This window comes from Colias eurytheme, chromosome 16 (assembly GCF_061535395.1).
Source record: "Colias eurytheme isolate Ceu_HAF_F1 chromosome 16, ilColEury1 Martin Lab GWU primary, whole genome shotgun sequence".
Taxonomy (NCBI): domain Eukaryota; kingdom Metazoa; phylum Arthropoda; class Insecta; order Lepidoptera; family Pieridae; genus Colias; species Colias eurytheme.
The window spans coordinates 6,343,539-6,364,898 of NC_142995.1; the positions used below are offsets into that span (position 1 = coordinate 6,343,539).

The window sequence follows — 21,360 nt, forward strand, 5'->3', positions numbered from 1 at the left end:
TAATAGTTCTTAAACTTTTGAAAGGTAAAGTTAAATAGAGTCAATTAATAAAACGATATTAAAATCTGTTATTACTTTTTCTTCTATCTTTTTATTTAAATATAAAAACCCAACTAGTAATTACTAAACCTATTAATTTCTTATCTCAGAATATAAATTTTTATTTAAAGAATACACAAAATCATCAAATTGCCGAAATAAGTTTATTTTTTATTGTCTTATTAACTTTAAAACAGATAGAAGTATAATAAAGCGTTATTAAGTAACAAGTAAACAAGAGTAGTGTCCATGAATTTAGATAGTAAAGTGTCTATAAATCACTGCTGAATCCCGCGCGGTTTCAGCAGATTTAAAAGCTTTTCATAATAATCCGATAGTCTCTTACTGGGCATCGTAGCAAAACAACACTAACACTTTCAAAATAAACAAAAAATGTAGCTTAGCAGATGTGCCATATATCACGCGTGAACGCATTGTTTTTATTTAATATATAGGCGAATAAATAGCTTTGCCGTCGTAACATGTGGGTTACAAATTGTAGGTACATTTTTAGATTCGATACGTGAGTATTTTAAGTAAGTTATACGTACTGTTTATGAAGTACTATGATTTTGTATTTGCCAGTTTTCATAAAATCTATAGGTATTAGGTATATACTACTGAGTACTAGGTACCTAATAAATGAAGAATTAAGTAAAAATAATTTGATTAAATGTGTCAATGAAAAATTATGACTGAAGAAAACAATGTATTTGAGCGAAAAATGTAACATAGAATAAAAATACTTCGTCTTTCAGCTTTACCTTCATAAGCTTCTTTCAATAGTTTAAAACAGGGGTTCTATCAAAGTTCCTAAGTACTCTAACTTTACTCCAACTTTTATAAAAGCAGCAAGGTCGTAAATACCTGAACTGGTAAAGCTGACAATATGTCTAAAGTTTAAAATACCAATAAATTATTGTATTATAAGTAGGATCTAGGTGATTAAAATTCTACCTTCTCATTCTAACGTCTTTCAATAACATTTCATTGCTATGTAATATATACTATAAGAAAAAACATGGAATGCATTCGGTGAGTCGAAAATAACGTTAATATAAATTCTATCGCCATAACACGCGGGTGAAATCTCTAAATACGTAAGAGAAGACGACCCGCTGCGTATTAATGTATCGTATAAATAGATCATGTCACAGCGGCCAATCTACAGCAGATACTAGTCACCTGCAAAATGATATTATGAGCGTATATGTATGCGTGCAAATACAGTTGCACTCTATTCATAACTCTCATAATCCTATGTGATGGAGAAAGATTAGGCGCAGAGCAATCGTGTTCAGCGTCGACTATTTTCGATGTTTTTATGTTTGAAGAGAAATATTTCAATAGTAATAGTAATAGTAATAGTTTTATAAGTGGAATTCATAGAGGTCCTTTAAATACGACTAAATAATAAAACAACTGGGCGGCGTTTCAATAATTCTACCATTCAGCCGGAGTATAAGTATAAGAACATAATATGTACCTAAGTATATTTATTTAGAAATGCGTATATTAGACACGTACTAAGGCTAAAATATGTAATCATGATATTATGTGTATGAATTGAATTTCTGCGAATCTCATAAACATAAAGTAAATAGACAGCATTACTCCAAGACGAAACGTATGCCTAAAAACATAATTCTACATTAGACTACTTCTATGCCTCCGTTTGATTAATAAACATGTAATGAATGTCAAGTAGAGCCGTTTTTCATGGAAAAAATAAATACTGGACTTAAATAATGTAATATGTGATTCCATTGTATAAGTAACTAGCTGCCCTTCGCGGTATCACCAGCGTGGCTCCGCTTCTGTTGGTTTTAGCGTAATGATATATTATAGCCTTCATCGATAAATGAGCTAACACCGAAATAATTTTTCAAATCGGATCAGCAGTTCCCGAGATTAGCGTGTTCAAACAAACAAACTCTTCAGCTTAATAATATTAAGTATACCTAGATTTATTAATGACTATGTTGTTGTTAAGAGCAATTATCTTCTCTTCAGGGGACTCAAAGATAATAATATAAAATAGAGCTGTATCGTTAAAATGAGTCTCCCAGCCCACAGGTGCGGCATCATTTTAACTAATGGGCTGCTAACAGAATTAATTTTGTGCCTACTTGTACATAACATATCATTTTGCCCTTTCAGGTCAATGAAACTGGTATTCTAATATTAGAAGTAATAACTGCATGCTATATCATGAAGATATTAGTACGTTTTGAATTTACAATTAAGAATTGAAGAAAATAGTTAAGAAAAATTTGTTATCTTATAGTAGAGCCATTTTAATAGGCAACATTTGACAGTTCAACAAAATTCAACAACGTAACCTAGTAACGACGACATAGAATAACATGATATTTCGTTTTGTTAGAACTGCACATTTGCTTCACTTTTTTCAATTACGATTACATATTTATAATAATAATGACCGATACAACTAATTTTAGGATTTGATTTTACTGATAAACCATTCTAAACATAATAAACAATTTCTGATTTAAAGAACTGACGTCGCTACAATTTTGTGTCAATAAACCTTTTTTCTTTTTAAATACCAGAGACGTTACTCTAAAAATCGAAATCTGACATCTAGAATCGAATGCATTGATTACTTGGGAATAAAAATAAAAAAAAATGATCATAAATTATTGACATGTGTTTCAAGTTCGATTGACAAATGTTTCAAGTTCGTATCGATTAATTCACTTTAATCGATGTTTTTAAGCAGGTTACCACCCTATGAAGATAAAATTGATAGACGTCAAATGTTGCCTATTAAATTGGCTCGACAATAATATTAAAATTTTACATTAGTGTGTCTTACGATTTATATGGAAAACTTAGCTATTCATTATCGGAAATAAGGAAGAGTTAAATATAACAAAAGTGGTATTCAATGATCACACAACTTGAGATACCTTCTATTTGTATCACATAATTTAGATTATTAAGTCGAGAAGAAAAAAACTCTTTTCACCTGTTTAAAATCTCATGCTACGGAAAATCTTATGGACATGAAATGCTTGTATAAAATAAATACTATATACGTAATACTTGCGTTTATTTAAGCACAAAACAATGCTTTGGTTGGATATTTTTATTCACATTATTATTTTAAATTATATCACAAAATGTTGTTGTTAAAATCACATTCCGTCATATGTCATATGACAGCTTATATTATGTACATTGAATTACTTTCATAAACGCGATCAAATTGTAGGCAAAGTTGGATATCTACCAATAAAATATGAATAAACATATTTCTATAGAACTCTACAATGTGAATAGTCCAATAACGGTTTGTTAATTGTTTAGTATTAAATGTAAAAAAGTAATTATTTGAAGCTTAACTACAAGTAAGCCATTAAATTACTGTCCTCCCATTAGTTTTTTTTCCTTAGCCCAAAGAGCTGAAGTCGTAATGTGAATTTATACGCACAATTAGTATTTTTATCGGCCATTAATTCAAGATAATACGTGTCCATCTGAATCACACGAGGTTCTTGACAAAACTGAAGAATCATAATTATTTTTCTAGTTACGTGGTCAAAAATATTGTAAGGGCGTCCCTTTATAAGATCCCTTTTAAGCACATTGTTCCCTAAGTATCGGATGCTTGAAAAAGCCTCGACGGAATACTTTTTCTTCAATATTGTAAAACCATCTTTGTATATAAACATCGGCATTGAATTCGAGCGGAATATTTTATTTCGGTGCGGGGTTAGTGTACGCATTTTATAATATACATTTTTTGTGAATATTATATGTACATAAGTAATATGTTGTGTTATTTGAACTTCTCTTTTCTTTTGATGTGAAAATATAATGTATAAAATACATATACCTTCATCAACACTTTGGTAGTTCTACGCAAATATTATAACCTATTATATATTATATTATAATTTAACGGTCCACATAAACACTCAAATTCTCGATTTTCAACAGGTACTTGAAAATCGTAATGTATCGAGATCAATTAAACAATACTTTAAATTGTTAGATCGTTACCTATATCTATCCTAAATACCTATTCAAGCCGTCCGGAAGATTCCTTAGCCTACAATGTCGTCCATTTCTCTTTGTAGAGCTCAATCCCACTTCAAGTGTACAAATCTCCGTATCTAATTAATGACTGTGGTTTCTTATCTTATATCGACCACTTTCAGTTAAGCGTTTAATTTTTAGCTATTATAGCTTCTTCTTCTTTATACAGCTTTCATCCGCGGCTTAGTTCACGTGGTCTTAAAACTTTTGTTATTTAAAAAATGCGATATCTCCTAAGATATTATTCGAAATCGAATTTCAACTTATATATAAATTCGGTATTTAGGAGCAGTTAAAACTTAAAAACTCAAACATTTATTATTTCAATTAGACTTCTTATAAAAGCACTTTTGCATGGTTTTTTAACATTTACCACCGATTCGGAAAGCAGTATCTATGGAGAAGAAAATATAAATTTAATTTTATCATAATTATACTTATTATGTTGTACTTTATTAAGATACTAGTAGAATAGTGTAGGTATATTGCTTAAGTACCTATATAATTTTCCTGAAAATTAACTCAATAATTCAAAAATAATAAGTAATTTTTGAGTAAAAGATAGCCCTAGCCGTGTCGAGTGTCAACAGCACTCCATTTCGCTTGTCAGGTTTGGAAGAAAATAATGATCATTTCATGAGACGTTTTCCTTATTTCAAACGTGTATAAGATGGAAAACAGGTAGGTACCTACAAAAAACCGAGAAATGGGTAAAAATTGTATATTTTATAGCTTAGTGCCTCTTTTTAATTTATCCGTGAACTTTGAAGTATTTTAAAGGATTTACAAAATAGCTGTTGAGAAATGGAAAGGTACAATTATGTTCATTTCATCATCATGTGAAACAAAAAATATGAAATTGATAATATAAAATTTAGTACTGGTAATTTCACAATATTCTTTGAGAATAATTATAAAGAAACAACAAGAACTGCACCAACATAAAGACAATTTACATGCGCTAATATAGTCTATTTGTTACATATCACAAAGTTCACCGTAAGTATCGTGTAAAATACCGATTTGAATCTAATGTTTAAATCCTTAATAACATAATCCAAGACTAAAATTACATCGTGTTTCTTTTCATGGGGATCGTAAAAAGGAAAGGAAAACCACAAAATTTTAAGCTCAAACGAGATTTCAATTATAATTCTGGTGAAGCTTCAACTTAAAAGCTTTCTGAATTTATTTTCAGTCAAAAAACGGAACTAACCGTCTCATTTCATTGAGTAAATCTTTACCGTTCGATCGAATTTGCATATTTTACTAGTTAGCTTAGTAGTTTAATGTTTTGAGAATACCGTACGCTTTTCGAAATGTTTACTGAGTTAACATCGACGTTAATATTAAATTTCAGGCAAATATGATACCAGGGCCTGTAGACAAAGTAACAATTACAAAACGATAACGAAGTTAGAAATCGCAAAAATGTATGGGATTGACATACGCCGCGTTAGATCACGTGGTCTATCTAATGTCAATCCCATACATTTTTGCGATTTCTAACTTCGTTATCGTTTTGTAATTGTTACTTTGTCTAAGGCCCCAGTTTGTTTTATATAAAGATCTATTAGTTCGAATAATAATATTAGGATTGTTATTTATACCTACAATTATTTGACAGAATAGATTGAGAAAATAATATGAGTTATATAATATAAATATAAAACATCCTCAGTTTTCTAATTTCTTAGGGAGAGATAAAATTTCTTATTAAAAGAAAATACTTATCACACATACTGTGAGTAAATTCTCAGAAAGTTTTTAGAAATATGTCGTTTAACCAGCTAACCTACACCTACATTTATAAAGTACTAGGCTTTCGCCCGCGGCTTCGCCCGCGCTGCAGTCAATGAAAAACCGGCATAGTTCCCGTTCCCGTGGGATTTCCGGGATTGCGTCATTTTCCCGGGAAAGAAAGTAGCCTATGTCCTTTCTCGGGTATCTTAATATCTCCATACCAAATTTCATGAAAATTAGTTCAGCAGTTTAGGCGTGATTGAGTAACAGACAGACAGAGTTACTTTCACATTTATAATAATATAATATATATAATATATTAAGTATGGATGTATTCATTGCAATCATAATTTTCTGGTTAGGCGAAGAGCAAGTCTCTGACCACATTAAATGTAGATGTTATAAACGTTGATTTAAAAAGGATTTGTTATTTATCAAGAACACAGATGGTAATAATCCTTAACACGTGGAAGATCGCTAAACTCCTTCATTCTACGAGATTCTTTTCATCCATTGCTATAACTATTCACATTTCTTAGAATAACCTTTACACATTGAAAAGGAAAGATTTAATTTGTCTTGTTTATTATGGATAAAAATAAAGATAAAAAGCTATTCCTGTGTGACAATGAATCTATGATGAATATTAGATACGGTATTGATTTTTATATTATTTACACCCTTTCAATTTTATTACCTACTCTACTGCTATTTCATTTGATTAGATGGAAAACGTTTTAAATGCATAAACCTATATACTAATCATACACATGAAACCAAAAAATGTATGCGTGTACACACGTAAGAAGTGAAACTTCTTTATGACCTTAAAAATCTGTCAAATTCATCTGTGTGTAAAATAAAGTATTTTTATTTATTTACTGTCATTATAATGTCACACATCACGTGACTTCCGATCGACGTGTGATATTGAAGCTCATATCGTAAATAACTATGTTTATGTGCAGGTACAAGGGAGTTTATTGCATTTTTCGAGTTACGTGCGATCGGATCGCGTTATTATGAAGTATTCACACTCGAATCATATATGATAGGTAGCACTATAAACACTAACATGCGTTATTTACAGATAATTTTATGGTAGAGGTGGATAAACCATATCAAGTAAAAATGCGTAATAAACCAGAATAAGAAGATTTCGTAAAATCTCTGTAAACAATATATATGCATTTACATACCTACTATCTGTGTTATCCAAATGACTAAATTATTATAAAATCTAAAATAATATTTATATATTTTATATTATGTGAAAATATCGAATTCCAAAAATAGTTCAATCTTAGAAATCAATACATTCTATTTCTTGTTTATGCCATTCATATAAATTGTTTACGCTATTCAAAGCTACAGGTTTAATTGTAAATAATTGGACAGAGTGATCAAATCGACCGCGTAGTTCAAAGCCGCTGTTAATTTACTCCCACACCACAGATCTAACCGTTGAAGCTCCAAAACAATTTCCTATCACTACTTTAATAATTAAGTATAAATATCGTAACCCTCGTCAATTAGGGTAATTAATTTTATCTTTAGTTTTGGGAGACAGCGGTCAATTTACATATACAGGGTCATATATAGGGGCTGCATATCACTCTAAATTACGTCAATGTTCGGTCCATTAACGTGTTGGTTTCGTAATATACATACACTAAAAAAAGGATGTTCATTTTATAACTGACTAGCTGACACCCACAGCTTAAGTCGCGTTAAATGAAACATATTGCTTTGTGCAACCCTTATTAGTTGTAAGGTTTTGGCCACTAAGACTCTTTTCTAAACTATCAGAAAAATAGAGAACTAAATATAGAAAGCTTCGAGGTTTTTAAATCTAAGGCTAAAAGCTAAAAGCTTTCTGTAAACAATTATTAAAAATAAATGACGCGGATGTTGAAAGTAGGTACAAAAGAGGAAAATTTTCACGTCGTAATCATTCGTGTCACAGGACTAAAATGAATAATTATTATTTTGCTCATGTTTGGTAAACTGGAAAGAAGCTGGAAAGCATAATAAAGCGTATTACTGTAAATAATTTCCATAACTTGAACAGATGTACCTATCAATGCTTTGTATTATTTTATATACTAATTATAGTTTACATATTATAGTTTATCATAAATATTTATTTTACCGGTTGGTAATAAATATCTACGAGTATATAATTATAAGATTTGGCTAAAGTATTAAATATAAAATATCTGAAGCTTTTAACTTGTTCTAAAAATTTTCCATAAAGCTGCCAGGAAAATATGAATATTTGGCATAAATACAATGTTATTTTATCTGTGGAATTTCAGGGGCCAGATCAAGGTAAGGGTAGTTAGTTTTTTTTTTCACAAACGTCAAACAAACCTCGTCCTGAGGGCATTGAAACGTTTACCAAGTTTCAAGACAAGGTTGTTTATCTGAAGGAAGATTTTTAGTTTAGTTTTAGGTAAATCTTGTCCCATGAAAGATATACGACGATAAAAGCTTTCACCACCATTACAACATCAATGCCGTATTCTCTAAAGATGTTATAACATTATGTGGACACACATTTCATACATACATACAATCACTCACACGCACACTGGTCGATAGTGATTAAAGCGAATGTTAATTTATATGTAAGATTGCAAGTGCCAACTATTCAGTCTTGGTTGTAAGTTGTAACTGTAATACGTTAAAAGCTGTTTTCAAGAACTTCTCAATTTAATGTTCTTAAAAAACATACCTGAACTCTATTAGGATGACCACAGCATTTAAATTAGGTATGTGTTAATGCGACAAGAAATAAATGCAACATTGTAGTAAAATAAATAGAGAATTCATAAAAATGCATTTCAGAGCTACTAACTCAGGGAGAGGTTTTTAAAAATAAACTAGCATTGTTTGTGCATAAATGCGAAAGTTAGGAAACTGGAAAATTGTATGCAGCTTCATACTTGAAAGCGTTAAACTGTGAACAATTTAGTTGAAATTGTTTCCACAAAGCCTTGTTCATCGCGTGACATTGAAAATGATAAAACTACATTGTAGTCTGTCGGTTGTTAGATGTAAAAAGAATTTTCGATTAGTTCCAAAGTAACAGGCATTTTAAATATAATAACGTTAGATGGTTAAAGTATTTTACCATAATATTCTATCAATTACATTTAACAAACTACCTATTGTTGGTATAGGTACTTTGCGTAGTGCATACTCATAGGTATCAAAATGCAATTGTGATACAGAATATAAAAGCACTAAACTATAACTGTTTGATTGATTTTAGTAAACAAAAAGCGCGTAAATGTTTTCAGCTTCCTCCAGTTAATTTAATCAAGGTTAACCAAATGTTTACAAAACTGGCTATTAATACTTCGTTTAATAGATTTAAAAATATTTCAAACTCTTTAATGCACAGATCGCTTTAGGACAATAATATTATGATTTTATGAAATCCTCTCTAGATCACTAAAAGTTATTAATAGATTTAAGTAAACTTCTCGGAAATATTTTTATTATATTTAAATAAACAACTTTATAATACCTTGTTTTTCTTATGATTTGAGGATTTGATACCTACACGTCAAAATAAAAAAGTCGTGGGAAGAAATAATAACCAGCTCAGACTGATTATTTTGTTTAAAGAAGTTAGCTACGTTCTTTTTCTTTGAAATAATTCTTAACAAAGGCCAAAGAAAATGGTTTATACGTGGTAGAGGTAGAGGTTATTGGACCAAATTGAGTTAATAACCTTTTTAATTTACTTTATTGGACACACAATTGACATAGAAATAGAGAAAGAACATACTCAGAAGGTCAGCCAACCTGACAAAATAAAGTCGTTTTTTTATTTTCATTAAAATTATTAAAATTGTACTTTATATTATTTCTCTCAAAATTTTTAACTTATAACAATCAAAATGCTGAATCATGATTATTATAAAAAAAATCTACTAATCTCAAAAAAGTTCATTATCCCATGTCCCCCTGTAGGATATGGGGTAGTTTCATTTGTTTCATGGCCTTCTTTCTTTTTGGACAATTCAACCTTTATTTTTTTATCTCTAATGAAGATGGATCATTGACTTGGATTCTACATTCATGCATTTACCATTGAACCTAGGACACGGTTAATTATTTCTATGTTAGTTTTTACTTTTTAATATGTACTAAATTCACTGGGCTATTATTATATTTATGTTTTGTTTTGTCTATTTTCGACAAAAGTTACTTATTATCACATTTACAGAAACGTATTTAATATTGCAGTTTTTATAAATTGATACATGAACATAAATTCAAATTGCGCCACTAAATTTAGCATTTAATAGCATTGATCAACGATTGCTATCATTGTTATCAGGAATCTTTTCGACCCGAAGCTCATTTGCAATGTGCAAAATGTACTACTATTCGACCAGAGCTTATTAACCTAAAGCTTCGTTCACAGGACACTTTAGATTTGTCCTTAGTTAGAATTAATTAAGGCAATCTACTTTCGGTAACGCAGGGGTTTCCAATTCTTACTATTGTTTAAGAGGGTTAAATTCCGAGAATCGGGAAATAAAAGGGTATGAGCTTAGTTACCCATAAAATGGGTATCAACTTCTCTAGAGGTTCGTTTTCTATATTAACCAAAACAGATTTACATGCTAATTACACCTACATTCAAAAGTACTCATGTTTTAATTTCCGTTGTTTGCGCAGAGAAAGCGCTATTATTAATTTGTTTGTTCCATAGTTGCTTTAATTAAGTATTCACTAATGAAGAAATGTTTATGCTCTCTCTCTCTCAACTACATAAGTATTATATATTATATTATGTTGTAAATTTTTGCAGCCTCAATCATCCGGATAAGTTAAAAAGAAAATAATTAAACGAATTGCAAGTTGTTCTAAAACTACCTACATTTGTAATAGATACCACAGAAATCTTCTGATAGTTTGCGTAAGCTGTATATAAAACCGGAAACATATCTAAAAATACTTGCCAACTCTATTTACTTCATACCTGTCTAGATTACTATTCTCCAGGGTCGACCGATGAAAAATAGCAGTGCGGCGACTTTGATTTAAATGTTTACGTATGTATGACGTAATATACTCGATGAATAGACCCGTAGACACTACATATTGTGGTAATCTAAGGTAGGTAGATTTTATTGGGTTTTAATTAGGTTGTTTTGTTGTACTATATAATATAACAATTATCGAAAGTCGCGCTATTTCTTTATAATGTGCACATTTGATTACATGTGAATCCCGTCACCGGGAGAATTACTTCCATAAAAAATATATTTTGAACAACACGCTAGCATTTAACCTCCCTTACATACCAATAAAATTCCCAAAAAATAAATATTAAAATCAAATTAACAATTTCATATATAAGGACGGATAAATTAAAAGACTTATAGTGTGATTCTTTAAAAGTTTTATTATGACCGTTTAATCTACTAGGTCAAAGATAAAATCACAAATAGTTCTATTATTAAATATTTATTGTTAAAAATAGGTATACATGCCATATCAATGCATAAATACGATTTTCTCGGTCAATAGATTCCTGGCGAACATAGCTATTGCATTCCTGGATAACAGTGCATTAGGCTCTGATTAAATATTGATCATCAGACAGTTCGACCCTACATGACTCCACATACAACATTTAGTTTAAGACTAATAATAAAAAGTAACTTTACATTTTAATTTATATCTCAAAATCACGTAGAATGACATTCTACGTCTTAAATGATTTCTATCAACATTCAATATCTTCTAAAGTTCATATTGTCGCATACCATAAGGCGACCCAGCTCGATTGCACTTTCACCTAAAAAATAACGAATACAAAAACACGTTTGTCACAACACCGCATCAAAACAGACCCTAATACACCGAAAGCTCTGACAATTACCAGGATAGAGCCACTTTAATTTTGCAATTAGTACAGTCACTGCTAGGTACATCAGCCAGCGAATTTGCATAGTTAACAAAACAAACCTCATTATGCTACTTTTACACTGAGAATTTTGCTTACATGGCATTTATGTAGTAAAACGAATATATTAGAAAAAAAACGCTGCCTGGAAAATATGTAAAATTCTTTATATTCTAATTTTTATCATATGTAATCAACGTACAATTATAAATTTACAAATTTCTATAAAGTGTAACCCTTCCTGTAACAGAGTCCCTAATTAGTATAATGTTTATTTATTTTTTATCATCAATATTCGTTATATAGAAAAACTTAACGGTTTATTAATTATTCACACCAATTTGTGTATTCCACGAATTTTCTTGTACCTATGTTTATTACATTACTAATAATAAAAGAAGAAGAATAAGCAGCTAAATTTAGCATTATTCCATCGATTTTCCTCTTAATTAAAAGTTACTTTGTAGATATCCCTGCTGTAATCTTTTGAACTTTCCATAAAGCCTTCTCCAAAGCTGATTTTAATTGGTTTGACAAAAATATGGCTTTTTGAAAAATAAAACAAAAAGTGAATTTTATATTAATTTATTTGGTAATACATCAAATGCTTCATATATTTAATTTTTAATAACATGTATCAATTATTGTAATTACTTATAACTTAAACATTGAAAATATTTACAAAATGTTATGAATTATCAATTATTAGGTTCCAATATTATTTTATATACAAATGCTCTACCATTTAAATAACGCTATTAAAATACCTCCGCTTACATTATTAAAATTATACCAGATGAGATATGAAACACAAAATTATTAAATATGAAATACAAATGAAAACACTTTTTAATTTATATATTCAATAGAAAATAGATATTACTCTTACTAATTGTATGAAACCACATCTCTCGATATAATGTTTTAAAATTAATGATTTAAAAACTATTATTGAGACAAATAACGATACACTTTATATTAATACATATATAATTTAAAATGTATGCTCTCCCATATTAATAAACCGAGCAAACAGTTACCGTATTATCCATCACAAAATATGCATTATAATAGTGAATATTAAAGTATTAACGATGTTAATTTTCTACTATACGAATTTTATATACAGCAATCCTTATAGTATGGACTTATATTTATTGACTTATGTACCAAGCGATACATACGATTGCGCTTTTTACAGGCGGAAGATCGTTGTATAGTTATAATTTCGATTAATTTTGTTAATTTGCGATTGGTGGTTACGCCAATAGCTATATACTTAGGTACCTAAATATTGTATTCTTTGTTAAAAGATTTTATGTTTGTTGTAATTGTTTTAACTATATTTTTTAATCATATAGTGTAAAATGCATTGCATTGCGTTCCATCAAGAGAAAATAAAGTACCTATTACTGAAATGTAGATATCCTAAAAATTAAAGCTTGAATCAAATACATCATTATATAAAGATAGTTTTACATATAGTTAAATGATGAAACAAACACAAGTTCATTCTCCAATGTGACATGTAGGATAGATCATAAAAACAGATTAATAATATTTTATAAACATCAAGTGCAGTGAATCTATAAAAATATCAGCAGTGACCAGACAATGGACAATAATTAACCTTCATGAATACAGAAATATAATATAATAACAAATCTTGTACTAAATCTTCATACATTGTTTGATATCTAAAACCTGATTTTATTTATAATATAATAGTCACTTTCCATTTTTTTAAGTGAAACTTCTTTAGCATTGAGCGCATTGAGAGTAAAATTTCATGGTCGCGCCATGGCAATACCGTCACGTCCGCGTCATGTAAGACGATTTTGGTATCTTTGAATCTTGCCGAAGAAGTTTCACTTCTGACACGTGTGCTCGGCACACACGCTTTTTTTAATCGCATATTTCTCTCGATTACAAGGTTACTTAGAGCACAGCCCATGCGACTCATCTCCCCTATATAATTGAATTCAAAATTTTACTTTCAATTGCAAACAATTGATGTCTATTTATAAGTACCTACCGTTTATCTTGTTATGTGTCTGGACTATGGAACACATCATCATGTAATAGTCCTCTACTTGCGAAAAATAAATAATTTGAATAATGTATTTATAATTTGAAATGTAACAAATAATTTTATAATTAATTATCTCTAATAAGCTGAATGAATTCGTGTATACGCCATTGTAACAGTGTAATATAAATTAGTGTGAACACAGGCTCCTGAAAAACAGTTTACAACTATATTAGGAGCCTGGGTCATTAAGTTTTTGTAACATATAATGGTGTAAATAAATGATTTATTTATTTATTTGATTAATAAATTCTTAAAAAATACACGACTGAATCCATTTAAGAGACTAAATATAAAATGCTTTATTTGTATGTAACTAACCTTAACAACGGTTTTACTAATAATGTGCTTATACATATAATTTACATGATAACTTCTTCAATATTTTACCAAACATCAAGTTAATCGTATCTCGATCATAATATTATCCAACACATCCAACCAACGGCCGAGACGAGGCTTAAGAATTAATCCACCCAGCTTCTCTATACGTAAGTAAATCTGACATGTATCACGTGCCTTGATTCCTTGAAGATTTATCAACTTCCATAATACATTCACAATCTTAACTATATACAATAACAAATTACCCCGTTGTCGAGTTGTTTCAAATTTTCTCGTTCAAAATACATAAATGCTACAAACATTAAGAAAGAGCTTACTAATTAGGCGCAAAAATAGCAAATAACACTTAAACATTGGACTCTTATCCTGTCCCGGTCCTCGACGATAGTCATTTGTCAACTCGGCTCCTATCTTTACCTAAACCTTCCCTAAAAAGGTTTCATACATATTATCAGGAACAAAAGGGACATCTGCATAACAAATATCCTCAAAGAACATAGTACTGTCGAGTGAGCACTATGCAAATTTATTTTTATATCAAACCCTGCTTTGTAACATCTAGGAATTTACGAGCATCCCAAAAATGTTAATTCTATATATTAAACTCATGAAAATTCCATTATCTCTATTTTGCCCTACTTTCTTCAGAATAGCTATTTTATACTGATAATGTGATGGTCATATAAAAGCCCTCCCAAAATAATTCTCTCATACATTATAATACATCGGTATCTCCACGCATTCAAGTATATGGAATATTGGTTTTATCGGATTGTCTACAAGCGCCTTGGAAACGTACATCACGATTTATTCACTTCAGTATTCAAATTTGCTTTTGAAATCATACATAAGTAGTTTGCAGTTCGGTATGGGAGCTCGCGCGTGGTTGCGGCGCACATTGAGCTCTTATGATTTGTCTGAACGTCGTTCTAAACTGTTTTGACATAGCACAATAAAGTATGAAGTTAATAGCGCCATTTAAGAGAGCCAACGCGTCCATCAGTTCGCCGAATAAGTCGTAGCATTGTTTGAAGAAACATCGCCCTAACATGCCGCTCATTAGACCTGAAACAAGGAAATATGATGCTTATTATTTTTTCTTGACAAATCATCTTTAATTGGTATTTGATGAAAGGAAAATAAACAACAAAATCTTCTTCCATTATTATATCCTATCCTACTAATATTATAAATGCAAAAGTTTGTGAGGATGTGTGTGTGTGTGTTTGTTACTCTTTCACGAAAATACTATTGAATCGATTACAATGAAATTTAGCACACATATAGAGGGTAACATTGATTAACACATAGGATAGGTTTTATCCTGAAAATCCCACGGGAACGGGAACTATGCGGGTTTTCCTTTGAAAACGCGGGTGAAGCCGCACGCGGAAATCTAGTCAACTATGAAACAACTTAGTGCTTATGATATAGACAATGAAGTACATTTTTAGACAGTTATCTATTAATTAATAAATACCTTGAAAAGTTAACGTTACTTCAATATTTTAAACAAATTTGAATATTATGCGAATTTTTATGAAGGTTAAATCCTTAGTTAAATCAATAATACATAATAAACAAAGCCACTATGTGTATAATTTAAAGTTAAATCCCGATAAAGAGGGAAGTATCTAGTTTGAAAAACAAAAGCGGAAAACGAAAAATTTCAAAACAACTTCGCCATTTCCAACGAAATCTGAATATTTTTTCACTGTATCATGTATCAAAGATTATCCATTGCAGCTGCATAATATATAGCCATAGGCATACATGATCAATACAGAATGCACAGATTCATCAAACAACGGCGATGCAATCAAATATTTCGACGCCATTAATTATACTATAGAGAAGGCTCGACTGCAACATGACAGTGACATATTGCCTCATATTACTTACGAAGAAATGAAACATAAGCCCTCTCATTCAGTAATGCACGATGCTCTGGCTTGGATCATGGACGTGACTTTAATGTTATGAGACATTTCTTAATGCAAACAATAATCTGTCTGTATATCTTTCATCATTTATCGTGATTTGATGATCAAAATAAATATAAATTTACTTTTCTTTCTGCATAAATAATCTACAGATTTATTTAAATGTACCTTTTTACTAGTCAAATTGTAGACTCTTATTAGATTTGAACTTAGGAAGTTCAAGTCTAATAATTACAGCACTGACATTATTCTTTACGATACTATTTTCTGAATCTATTATTCATAGCTTACCTAAAATCCCCTGTGGAAATTCAGTTAAAAGAAATAGCAGTAACACGGCAACAAGCATTCTAGTCGTTCTGTCCGTGCGTCGCTCAGCCTTCGAGCGTTTCGTGGATTTCCTTGTAAAAACATTTCCGTTGCCATTGACTACCGTGGCGGCTGGGCACGCATTATATCCTTTGAGAGCTTTCTTTCTATTATTAGCTCTGTACAACACGCGAATAAGCCACGCACTAATCACTGTCAAGATGACGCAGGGGAGGAGCTTTATCACCACTGCGTGAACCCAAAAGTTGATCTGATATAAACGGCCATCGTAATTGGAGTCTACGAAGAACACTTTGGACGGCCGATGGTCGATCGCGTAGTCCTGGTGGATGGTAAACACCTGTAAGGAAATTGTAGCTATTTAGTTAAAAGTTAACAATGTTATCAATAATTATGTTCTAAGGGTAAGTATAAGCACAGTTGTATTAGGTGTAAGAAAATAAGTCTATCTATATATTTTAAGGCATGTACAAATAATTTCTTACAAATATTATCAGGAATATCGAGGACTTTTCAAGGAATTTTTTGATTTCGTATTATTAGCTTCTACACTTTGTATTTAAGAACCCATATACGAAAACCTTTTCTCTAGGTATATTTTTACTCAATAAAGGAATGTTTGTCAATTTGTTTATTATAGAAAATGGAGATATTTTCTTTCCATCGCCTACGAAACCTCTTTATTTCTATAAATAATCAGATTGTTATCCTTAAAAATAAATGTGTTCGGATTTGTTATCGATTTCAGTACCTTAAAGTTAAACGTGTAGATTTTCACTTTAAAGTTCCTTAATGTAATTACGTGAACATATAGCTAGCTATTAATAAAGGCTGAACTTTGCGAGTAATTAATTATTTCCCGCAAATTAATGGAAAACCAGCTGTTAATTTAACCGATATAAGAGTGTTTGGACTGTGGCCACAAGGCAATCGATTCATTTTAGGTGCGAGAGCTTAGCCTTGGCCGATAAACCAACTTCCAATAATTGTTTTGTGCCACACCACCTTTTTATGTATCCACTAATCGTCTTATTCAATCAGGAGAAACTTTCCATTCTGAGGATAAGAGAATCGCTAAATTAAACGGAATACCAGAAACAATATTATGATTTCTAGATACCGTTAAAAAGATATTAATGACTAGATAAATAATACTAAATTGAAAACCGTTTTTCATGATTTATTCGATCTTATACAACTCGAAGGTAAAATTGTTTCAGCAAAATTTTAAGCGCGATGTTTTAATTATATTATGTACCCCGACCTTCGATCCCTGTTAAATCGGTTATTTAAAATAACAATTACATCACAATATATTAAACATGAAGCACGTGGTAGGTATCAAGAATATGATATTATTTTATAATATGTTTTGCACGCCTCATAAGCGAAGCGTTGAGGTGGGTACTACTGTCACTTCGTGCAAAACATCTGATTTTTCAAACTTAAAATGTCTTTATGTATCATACATTGCACTTGTAAGATAATACATACACACACATATTAAGAAAAAACACTATTTTTAACGTTCATGATATTTTTGATGTCATTTTTGTTATTTAAACTAGTTAAAAAACAGTTTAAAAAAGTTCTGTCTTGGACGTCCGTGTGTCTGTATGTGCGGATCCTTTTTCTTGTTAACACGATAGCGACCGAAATACTTTACTAATCGAGTCTTTTTTTTTCTCTTACGCTTGAGTATGCTCAGGAATAGAACCCTTTAATTTTTCAGGGTCTGATTCGATGTGGTTTAATTGTTATTAAATAAACAAAAATAATAATTAATAAATATTTATTAAAAAAAAATTATGAGGCGTGCACTTTTGGATTTTTTTTTAATTTGTAAACTCTTAAATCTCAAAATAGTATATTTATGGCAAACATTAAAAATACTCTTCTTACTTGTGATATTATGAACAACATACTACGTTACTGCAGTCACATTTTCGATAACTTATACTTTAATAATACGTCCGTAACCTTAGATATTATAACCTGATTTCATTGCTCCTGTTGGTAATATTGTTTCTGAATATATTAATTAACACAAAATTCAATGCGAACGCGACAAAACTGTATTAAACAACACTATAACAGAAATTGCCAACAGTAGCGGTTTATCCGGGGCTGCCAATCCTTGTTCTTTAAATATTTTACATTTCTTGTAATATTGAATGACATCTTTAACGTTTGATTTTAATAATAGTTTATCCAGCTTAAAATCTATATTATGTTGAGACATTTTTAATCATATTAAAATCTGTGGATTGATTTACATAATGTCTATGTTTCCAGCTGAGTTCTTTAAACATTCTCTCAGAGAGTTAATTTTCATTTTAACAATAGATAAGAGATGTTTTTCATTTTTGACATACTCGTTGAAAAGATAATATTAACAAGATCGTTTTCTATGACAACATGCAGAAAACGATATTGTTAATATTTTAATTTTTAACCTTATTTTAACTTAATTCAAGGAAACTATGCAAACCCACACTGGGCTTAATATACAATTAGGTACAGTATTATATAAATAACATGATTGCAAGCCCTAGATTTCCTTTGTGTCCTATGGTTTGAATGGAGTATGCATACACAATCCCTGGTTCGACTTGAGCTTAATCCAATTTCTAAAGCAGAATAGTGTGTAATTGCTTGTTAACTGGGAGGAAAAGTTTGACACTAGAGAGGAGAATTAGGTTACTGTTTTAAATAAGGTTATGAGAAAATCTCCTAAGCCTATTAGTTTTATTTTTAATTCTTTTCATTCTGCACCGTTTCAGCCAGGTTTATAAAAAAAAAGAAGCAATAAGATTTAAATAAAGAATTGTCCATAGACTTATAAGTTACCCGCAATAAAAATAAAGTGGTTGGTAATACAGACAAATAATTTGCCGCCTTTGTTTAAGAAACAAAAAGAGTCTCATATTTTTTCCCTCGCATAGAATAAATTTCATAAATTACAATTATTGTTTGTCGTAACATTATTATTCCCCAGGTGCCATATATTGAAAAATAGCGCCACCATTGTAAAATATTGCTATTGTGAAATACAATCTGCTATTGATGTATTGTGTCATTCACAGCTCATTGTTTTATTTAAAATATTTACGACTCGTAAATAATACATTCACGATTATTATTTTTTTCACGGAAAATTTACCAACATTCCAATGCGAAGCGTTCCAACCATGAAAATTAAAAAAGTGTGTTTTAATGAGAACTACACAAAACGATTGCTAATTTTAAGCGAAAATAAACACTTTCAAGAAATGTACCTCCATTTCAAGTTCATACTCTAAACTAGATCAGTTTCTTAATAATAAAAAGAGCCATACTCCTTTTATTTTATAACCGAAATAAATGAATTGTAGTTTTGATAAATTAAATTTCGCAGTTATTACAGTACAATCTATTTCTCATTAAATGCTTCTACTAATTTATTTATTTTACCACAGCAAGATAAAATTAAAATTACTTACAAAATATGAAGGAATGCAAAGCACGGGCGGCAGCAGGAAGCTGGTAGCAATGGCGATGGAACACCGCCGGTCCGTGCACAGCGACGGGCCGTGCGACGGATACCTGAAAAGCAGGATATTCATTGCATCTTCTGGAAACATTTTTTATTCATCTTCTATAAAATTGTAATCGTTAATACCATTTTAGATTTCTGATTAATTAATAATTGTCTGAATATGAACAGTACCTACTAGATACTATTTCCGTTTATTATTTCAGTATGTCAACTGCGTAAATAAAAGCTTATTACCTATATATAATAATATATTTAAAAGCGGTAAATTGTATAAATTTATAATTTACTAGCGGTCCGCCCCGGCTTCGCCCGTGGTACATATTTACGTTTTCTCTACATAAAAACCATCCTCGTACTTCAAGGAATATAATAAAAAAAGAATTATCGAAATCGGTTCAGCCGTTCTCGAGTTATGCGCTTACCAACACATTTTGCGATTCATTTTTATAAGTGCAAAATTTTGTATGCTATTTTTGGATGGAATTTTGTATGCTATTTAAACGGTTGTGATTGTTTAAACAGTAGTATTAATTAGTCCCTATTAGATATTTTTCAAAACTTTGTTAGAGCTAATTAAGGCTGTTTTCATATAGACAAAGCCGTAGACAGCAGCTTGCCAGTCCTAAATAATAATGTTCTAATTCAAAATTAATAAAGTTGCCGACTTCAATGTATAAGTTCAAACCGAGCTAGAGTGTAATTTTGTGATTTAAGAGCTTTGACTCAGTTTGTATTTGAATCTATTGTGGGCTATAACAGTTGGAGAACTTTGCTTTATTTACTTATTCAGCTAATTTAGGTCATAATATTTAGACCAGATTAAATACTTTACTATTTAGTTATAATAATGAAGTCGATTCAGTTGTTTCAAAGTTTACCTCGTAACAACATCGTAAGGTAGAGCTTATTCATATAAGAGTATTATATACCTATACCTACACTGTACACTATACAGGTATATAGGTAAGTATATAGGTTCGAGGGTGAGGCTCACTTATTATAAGTATCAGCTAATCGTTCTAACTCAGCATTTCAGCAATCGATCACTGACTTCAGTAAAAAATTACCTTTATATTTTATAACGTTACACAACATTTATTACATTGGAATAAAATACATAATGAAACACAATAAAAACATTAAGGAATAGATTTATTGAAGTTACTCCCCTAGAGTGTAAAAGGAACGTGAATTCAATTTGTACAGCAATTTCATTTCCAAGTCAAACAAACCGCTAAATATTCTTTAATTATTTTGTGAGAAGGCAATTCAGACATTCTTATGTTTAAATGAAATTCGTGTAGTTCCGTATTCAATATGGTTTATAGAAATTCTT

At 30.4% G+C, this 21,360-nt stretch overlaps 1 protein-coding gene across 1 annotated transcript in view; it reads right to left on the reverse strand.

Moving 5' to 3' along the window:
* Positions 1 to 14,883: 14,883 nt before the first annotated feature.
* LOC149901861 (G protein-coupled receptor dmsr-1-like) overlaps positions 14,884 to 21,360 on the reverse strand; it is a 30,730-nt gene continuing 24,253 nt past the window's right edge. The window contains exons 5-7 of the mRNA XM_090110876.1: positions 19,969 to 20,071; positions 16,448 to 16,826; positions 14,884 to 15,278 (exon numbers count right to left, since the gene is read on the reverse strand). Of these exons, the coding sequence (XP_089967002.1) occupies positions 15,055 to 15,278; positions 16,448 to 16,826; positions 19,969 to 20,071 (706 nt within the window). The 3' untranslated portion in view covers positions 14,884 to 15,054. The remainder of the gene's footprint in view (positions 15,279 to 16,447; positions 16,827 to 19,968; positions 20,072 to 21,360) is intronic.